This window comes from Xyrauchen texanus, chromosome 24 (genome assembly GCF_025860055.1).
Source record: "Xyrauchen texanus isolate HMW12.3.18 chromosome 24, RBS_HiC_50CHRs, whole genome shotgun sequence".
Taxonomy (NCBI): Eukaryota; Metazoa; Chordata; class Actinopteri; order Cypriniformes; family Catostomidae; genus Xyrauchen; species Xyrauchen texanus.
The window spans coordinates 1,743,349-1,751,937 of record NC_068299.1 but is presented as its reverse complement, the minus strand read 5'-3'; the positions used below and the strand labels follow the sequence as shown (position 1 = coordinate 1,751,937).

At 41.0% G+C, this 8,589-nt stretch overlaps 1 protein-coding gene across 1 annotated transcript in view; it reads left to right on the top strand.

Moving 5' to 3' along the window:
* The window catches only part of LOC127617585 (DNA nucleotidylexotransferase-like), a 144,573-nt gene extending 143,212 nt beyond the window's left edge, over positions 1-1,361 (top strand). The window contains exon 11 of the mRNA XM_052089569.1: positions 908-1,361. Within this exon, the coding sequence (XP_051945529.1) occupies positions 908-994 (87 nt within the window). The 3' untranslated portion in view covers positions 995-1,361. The remainder of the gene's footprint in view (positions 1-907) is intronic.
* The last annotated feature ends 7,228 nt before the right edge of the window (positions 1,362-8,589 follow it).

Below are 8,589 nucleotides of genomic sequence, written 5' to 3'. Positions count from 1 at the left end.
TGGTTCCCGAGGAAATGCATGGGCATTTGTAATTTGATAGTGACTCCCATCCCCATCCAGCTCTCCTCGGCTACTAACGAGATGAACGTCTGCACCTCGTTTATTGACCACGGCGTGGTTCTTTTTACAACTCGAAAGTCGAACGAACAAATGATACTGTTATCGCTGTTGCTAACTTTCAACCTAGCGGGTTGATGGTAGTGACGATTCTCCCTGACCAATCAGTGATCTGCAGGGTTTTGACGTCACATTTAGTGTCGGCCCGGCTCACTTGGAGCCTCGACCGAGGTGGTACTAAAAAAAGTACCAAGTACCATCCACAGTGGAAAACCCCCAAAAGAGTCGAGTCGAGTCGAGTCAGGCCGTGCAGAAGCCCCATTAGTGAACTAGTACTTGTTGCAATGAAGCTTGGTACCTAATCCATAAGAAATATGCATGGGTGCTTGCTTTGGGGTTTCCATTCCTTATAGTCTGCATGCCACCCTCTTGCCACCCTATAAGCAAAATGTCTATATCCGCCCGATTCCTGCTGAATAAAATCAATTCTCACCCTACATTTTTGTATTTTTGAATGACATTTCACTGAAATACACATTACAGAACAAAATTGGTTGCAAATGCCGAATCATGTTGACTTGGTAGAATGTTTTGAGACAGTCTCATCTTCGAGACTCAATATAAACACACGGGATTCAACAGTCTCAACAATCACATCCACTGACCTTTAAATGTGCAATAACATGGTCGCTGTGATTCTTCAAACTCTCACACTTTGTCTGTGAAATCGTTTGTCATTTCTGTTTTCTCGCATTCTAGTCTCTTTGTTTATTTCTCAGTGTTGTGACTGGCACTATTTTGTACCTGCAATATCACATGATTTACCTTTTCTTTTTCCATCTCTGTCCAGAACACCTTCTTGCCCGCTGACACTGAAGAGGACATCTTTGCTCATTTGGGTTTGGAGTACATTGAGCCTTGGCAGAGAAATGCCTAGATTTCATTTGTCCTTCTGCGATGTCAAGCCGTCTGATGATCTGGATCTCTTCAACAGATCAGCGATGACCTTTAAAATACTGCTGTTACTTTCTCACTGAAATGCCTGTGATTTTCTTCCACCTTTGAGGGTTACAAACAGTTTTTGTCTTCCTTTTCAAAAGCTGCAAACTGTATATGGGTCATCCGATAAGGTGCAAAATAATAATCTATTTTAAAACACTTGTATTGTAGACATCTAATTTTTGTGTTCATGTTGGTTTCATACATTTGTTGAAAAAAAAAAAATACAAACAAATACAGAAAATGATAATAATAACTGTAATAATTTGAAGTAGTGTAACCATCAAGTAATATGTATTAAAATACTTTCCTTTGCACCTCAGCTTCATCATTATTCATATTTATTCATATATATATATGTAACCAGCCCTGGTCACCCCGCTCCGAACGGGACTCGAACCGGCGTGGGAGGCGGGTGCACTAACGAGGCTAAAGGCTACAGTCTCTAGCGTCAGTCGCTAGTGCACTCTTCAGGAGAGTGAGGTTTATACACATTGCACAGCTATCTACCAGCTGGATCCCGTTACATATATATACTGTATATACAGTACATATAATATCATTAATTTTGTGTCGCAAATATCAAGATGTTTTACTAGGGTTACTCCATTTGACCTGAACAAAGTTTTCAAAATAGAAATGTCAAAATATCTGACTTTTTTTTTTCATACTTTCTACATTGTAACATTTACAAAATGATTCACATACAATACAATTGCTTCAAATGTCAGACTGTAGCTTGAAATTAAGGTACATAGTCTGTTACGTGCTCATGCACCAAAACAAAAAAGGTTTAAAAGGTCTGTCTATAATGCAACATTTTAAATTAAAGCTCATGTATTATTTGAGCTGTAAAGTTGTTTAAATTGTCACTTTTACAGTCGTTTTAGGGTTTGCAGCGTTACATCGTCGTGGCAACAAAGGTGTAAAATTTCCACAGATGTGGTCAGTAAGTGATTTAATGACAGTAAAATCATGTTAACACACATATAGTTTATGTCTTGTGTCTATACTTTTGAAACAGTGAGTATTTCAATGCTTACAGATTAAACCCCATTGACTTCCATTGGAAGTGTCTCACTGGAACACACAGTTGTGAAAAGGACGGACAAATTGATCATGCCACAAATGCTGTCGATTGAGCTTAACTTGTATCGAACCTGGAATATTCCTTTAATCATTATCATGTCACCATTACATTTCAGTGCACCCTACTAAAGACTAACAAGTTCATGATTTATGTTTGCAATGAGAAGAATTCACAAACGCAAGAAATAAACATACACCGTCTTAAAGTTAATGCAAATTGTTTTAAAGATGTTTAGTTAGTTTAGTTAGACAAAAATACCATTGTGGTATTTGTGTCTTTTTACTGCTTTAGTTTAACAGCACATTATAGAAAGGACATTTGGTAGGGTAGAATGGGGCTAAAGCCTCCCTCAATAATGGTGGTACGAGAGAGAGAGAGAGAGAGAGAGAGAGATCACTGACGGAGCAGCTGCCCATAAACTATCTCTCTCTGTCGCACCACCATCCGCAGTCGGTCTTTATCCCAATCAAAGGCTTAATTGTCCTGATAAAGGACCGGGTGTGTAGAATCACCACCCGGCCCTGCCCTCCACCCTGTCACATGTATGTAACCAAAGGGAATCCCTGAAATTATCACATTTATTTTCAAACAAAATATATATATATATATATTTACATTTAAGGGGCGGCTGTGGCTCAGGTGGTAGAGCGGGTCGGCTACCAATCTCAGGGTTGGTGGTTCAAATCCTGGCCCACATGACTCCACATGCCGAAGTGTCCTTGGGCAAGACACTGAACCCGTAGTTGCTCCCAATGGCAGGCTAGCACCTTACATGGTGTGTGAATGTGAGTGTGGATGGGTGATTGGGACACAGTGTACAGCGCTTTGGTAACCTCTAAGGTTAATAAAAAAGCGCTATGTAAGTGCAGACCATTTACCATTTTTCAATAGCTGTCCAATAAGTGAAAGGACATTATTTAGCGTAAAAAGCCCTCTTGTCGCAGGGGCTAAAGGTGCCTATGATACACATTGTTTCTCGTATAGAGGCGAATAGATTTGTTCTGAAGAATGTTCAAAAGTGGGCTCACACTGACTGATCCAATCACAATAGAGATTAATTTGTTTATAGAATACTGAAGATATAACCAAATATCAAATGTGATTGAAAAGAACAAGAATAATGACTGTCTTTAATGTATTTGGGTAAGTTATATATGAACTATATCTCTTGCCTCGGTATCTACACTACATCACAGGTGTGGGGTTAAAGGCCCCCGTCGCCCCCTTTTTGATTCCCCTTCTTTCCCTAACTATTTCTATTCATTTAAATCCTGTCGCTCCATCAATTCAAATGCTGATTTGCTTGTATGGATTTGGTCTGGCGGGGTTCAGCTTCAGGGGATTTTATATATTTGTTTTGTCTCCAAATATTTGAGCTGTGGCTCTTCAAATGCTAATCAAGTCTCAGTGTTTTATGAGGTTTAATATTGTATTCCATGAACAGATTGAAAACAGATTTCATTTTTGCAGTTTCTCCAAGCGTCTCTCCCAAACTGAGCCGGAGAAAGTTTATTTTATTAGATGTTGTTTCAGTTATGCTTTTGGCACATTGAAACTTAAATTAGCTTCTTACTATAAAGTCTTCTCACTCTGTAATTTTTTTAATAAAAGTAACTTTGCTTGGAGCGAGAACTCTTTGTCTTATTGGAATGGTTGGTGTCATAATGTACAGTACTCACCCTCGTGCTGTTCTTTGCTCTATGGAAAGCAGGAGATATTTTGCATTATGTTGATTTAATTACAAACGCTATACAAAAACCATCAATGCACTTGTCCATTAGAGGCGCTGGCTCTGGGACGGTCGAGACTACAGGCACTGGCTCTGGGATGGTCGAGGCTACAGGCGTGGGCTCTGGCTCTGGCTCGCTGACCGTGGCAGGCGGAGACTGGGGAGCAGAAGCCTTTCCTCTTCTCCTCCTCCTCGGGCAGACGAAGCTGGCAACGCTGGCTCTGGGACGGGCGAGGCTGGCAACGCTGGCTCTGGGACGGATGAGACTTCCAGTGCGTCGGCCGTGGCAGGCGTGGGATATTGACTCGCTCTTCTAAGACCACGTCACACCAACGTGATCACACGTGAAGTCGGCATGATGTTTCCAATAGTTTCGGTACCCTATATGTATGCCAAAGTGCTGACATGCAGCATTCTTATCAGACATGTTTGCAGTGGTTTCAATGTGTCTACCTTTCTACCTAGCACGATTGGCAGCATGTTGCATCAGCTGCGTGGGAGACTAGAGTTCAAAGCCAGACAGTAACCACATTTGAATAATCAATGTCAAGTATGATTCAGAGGTTTCACTTTTAACTCTAACATTACTTTTTTACTCCACTAATGGTTAAGGTAAGGTTTGGGTTTGGGTTGGGGGATAGCATCTATAAATATATTCTTTTCTCTTCTTGTATAACATCCTGTAAAGCTGAAAACAACTTGCTTCACTACTAGCTTTTGGCGACCTCTCCTGGACATTAATGGAGCTCATACGTGGCCATATGCCCTCCAACAGTTACCACTTTGGCCACTAGGGGCAGTGTTTCAAAATTTCGGTCAATGTATACCGATTTTGATGAAAGAAAAGTCGATCTCCTTTTTCCGATTTTACTGTGAGATCAGGCTAGTCACGCTAATCCGTTAAAGTTAGTTTTCCAATTCTACACACCCGGTACCTTATCAGGCTAATCAAGCCTCCGAGAGGGATAAAGGTCAACTGCAGAGGATGGTGCGGGAGAGAGAGATCGTTTACGGACATGTCCGTCGTGTGTGTGTTTGTCTTTTGTTTAAGTTAATCATTAAAATATTGTTTATATCGCCAGGCCGGTTCTCGCCTCCTCCTTTCCATTGAACTGCTTTACAAGAGTGTTTTCAATTTTGGTGGAGGAAAACAGCGTTCCAGTGTACATCAGAGGTCAATCTAAGAGTTATTAGTTATCTATTAGTTATTAGTTGTACCGTGCCGTCTGAAGTGCACATGGCCAGTTGAAGCCAAAGGAACGTCAAGACAGATTAAGTGTACGCACCTGAACTGAGGGAGATCCATATAGCGGTTGAGTTCTCACAGAGCAGAGAACGAGGGGGGCCAGTGGACATGCCTGAGATACTCGTCCAGGGACAGAGAGACTGTGAGATGGGACGTGACATTGTTTGGCCGTTACCAGCTGAGGGACTAACAGCAAAGGTCTTGCTCTTATACACACTTTTAACTTGTTCTAGAGCTTTTGAGTTGACTCATTATTGCTGTATTGAAAATGTAAGGGTTTTTATGTCAAATTCACTCAACATGGGGAGATTGCTAGGCGTGGACTCAAAATGTCGTGCCACAAAATGGCGGCGCCATCACAATTGACCATAGTATCCATATATTAACCATGGTCTTACTATAGTAATAGTAACCATCACTGTATTTGCCATGGTTTTGCCAATAGATGCTTCAGCGAATAATCCTGCACTTTCAGAACAATGTTCCCCAAAGACAAATTGGAAGGATTTGGGCATTTCACCCTCTACAGTGCACAATATAGTTAAAAGATTCAAGGAATCTGGTCAAATCTCAGTGTGTAAAGGGCAAGACGAAAACTACTTCTGAATGCACGTGATCTCTGATCCCTCAGACGTCACTTAAAAAAACTGCATTAATCTGTAATGGATTTCATGAACATGGGTTTGGGATTACTTAACGTCACTTGCTGCTGCATCCACAGATGCAAGTTAAGACTTTACTCTGTAAAGGAGAAGCCGTACATCATCACTGTCCAGAAGCGCTGCCGACTTCTCTGGGCTCGGACTCATCTGAGATGGAAAGTAGAACAGTGGAACCGTGTTTTTAAGTCTGATGAGTCCACATTTCAAAAACACAGCTGTCATGTTCTCCGGGACAAAGAGGAAATGGACCATCCAAGCTGTTATCAGCATCAGGTCCAAAAGCCAGTGTCTGTATGGGCCAGAGGTGTGTCAGCGCTCATGGCATGGGTAACTCACACATCTGTGAGGGCATCATTAATGCAGACAGATATGTACAAGTTTTGGAGCAGCATATACAGCCATCCAGCACTGACTTTTCCAGGGATGTCCCTGCATTTTCCAGCAGGACAACTTCAAACCACATACTGGCTGAATAAGCGGAGAGTGCGGGTGCTAGACTGGCCTGCAGTCCCGACCATCTCCAGTTGAGAATGTGTGGTGCATTATGAAGCATCATATGGCAACAAAGACCCCGTACAATCGTGCAGCTGAAGACTTGCATAATGGATGAATGAGGGAAATTCCTCTTTCTAAAGTTAACAAACGTGTGTCTTCAGAGACCAAATGCTTAATAAGTTTTATTAGCAGAAATGGTGATGTTTCACAGTGGTAAACACTCGACTTTAATTAATGGTCTGCACTTATATAGCGCCTTTTTTAACCTTAGCGGTTACCAAAGCACTTTACACTGTGATACACTCATACACACCAATGACAGCAGAGCTGCATGCAAGGTGCTAGCCTGCCATTGGGAGCAACTTGGGGTTCCGTGTCTCGCCCAAGGACACTTCGGCATGTGGAGTCATGTGGGCCGGGAATCGAACCGCCAACCCTGCGATTAGTTGCCGACCCGCTCTACCAACTGAGCCACAGCCGCCCCTGTTAAAAAAAAAGTGTAGGTGCACTGAGTATTGACGTTCATATGCTCGAGTGCTCCTGTTGTCTGTTCAGGTTATTAGCGGCACATATTCATCACCATTCTGTTTGATAAAATGGACATATTCTTGAACTGTAGGTGCTCTTTACCCTCTTGACCTCTCCTCCAGGCGGAGTGGTTACCTCTTTACTGAGAGACCCAAAGCTGGTCTCTCCTCTCATGAATATGATAATGAGGTTAAAGTGTATATTCCCATAGCTTTGCAGAAATAAGGCCAGAATCGTTTAACACCTTGACAAACCCCTGACCCTGAAACTATTTAAAGACATCACCACATTTCACAGTCCATAAGCACCGAGGCGCTGTGGACTTTAAGAACTTTACAAGAAAGTTGAACTCCAAACATTGAAGGTACAGCGGTGAATCTGAACAGCTTTAACACCTGAATGCAACAGACTGCAGACAGGCAGTAAAAAGGAGATGTATAGTGTGTTAGAAACAAGTTTTTTTATTGGAATTATAGCAAAATGTTAAACTTAGTTGAACTTTCATTTTTGATTGTAACTTCAACTTCAGAGACCACTGTCAGTAATCACTTTGCATGCCATCTTCACAGATGCACATGGGCACAATCACATAAACATACTCTACAGACCCTGTGTGGCTTTCAAAACTCATAAATTACCATTAGATGTGAGACTATGGTAAAACTATGTTTGTGGACACGAACCATGGTAGTACAATGATAAATAACACCATGGTATTGCAATTGAACATGTCCAAAAACTGTTGTATCACCATGGAACTTGTACAAAAACATTATTTTACCATGGTTCATGTAAAAAAAAAGCATGATATTAAAAAGTATATGACCAAAAACACGACATTACCATGGTAAATGTCTCACAAAACATGGTATTTCAGAATCAGAATCAGCTTTATTGCCAAGTATGCTTACACATACAAGGAATTTGTCTAGGTGACAGGAGCTACCAGTCAACAACAATACAAACAATACCAAAAACAGCAGAAAGACATAGGTAATTAAAAACAAAAAAGAACACAAAATAAATAATTATACATATACGTACATACACTCACCTTCATACATACCCACATACACACGTGAGTTCAAATCTAATACAATCTGTTATATAAAGAACAAAAACCTGTATATTATGTACAGAGCAATGTAAGTAATGGCAGAAGTGGATAAGTTGGATAATATAAATTAAAATTAAAATTAAACTGTGTATTGCACATCATTATTGCTCAATGGGGCAATTTAATTGTTCATTAGATGGATGGCCTGAGGGAAAAAACTGTTCCTGTGTCTGACGGTTCTGGTGTTCAGAGCTCTGAAGCGCCGGCCAGAAGGCAACAGTTCAAAAAGGTAGTGGGCAGGGTGAGTGGGGTCCAGAGTGATTTTACCAGGCCTTTTCCTCACTTTGGAAGTGTATAGTTCTTGAAGGGGGCAGGGGGCAACCGATAATACTCTCAGCAGACCGAACTGTGCTTTGTAGTCTTCTGATGTCTTCTGATGTCTCATTTACATGATGCCTTCCAAAAAAACATGGTTTTACTATGGTATGTCTAAATAAAACATGGTATTTCCATGATGTTTTCCAAAAAACATGGTATTACCATGGTACATGTCTCACAAAACATGGTATTTCCATGATGCCTTCCAAAAAACATGGTATTACCATGGTATCTCACAAAACATGGTATTTCCATGATGCCGTCCAAAAAACATGGTATTACCATGGTATCTCACAAAACATGGTATTTTCATGATGCCGTCCAAAAAACATGGTATTAAAATGGTAC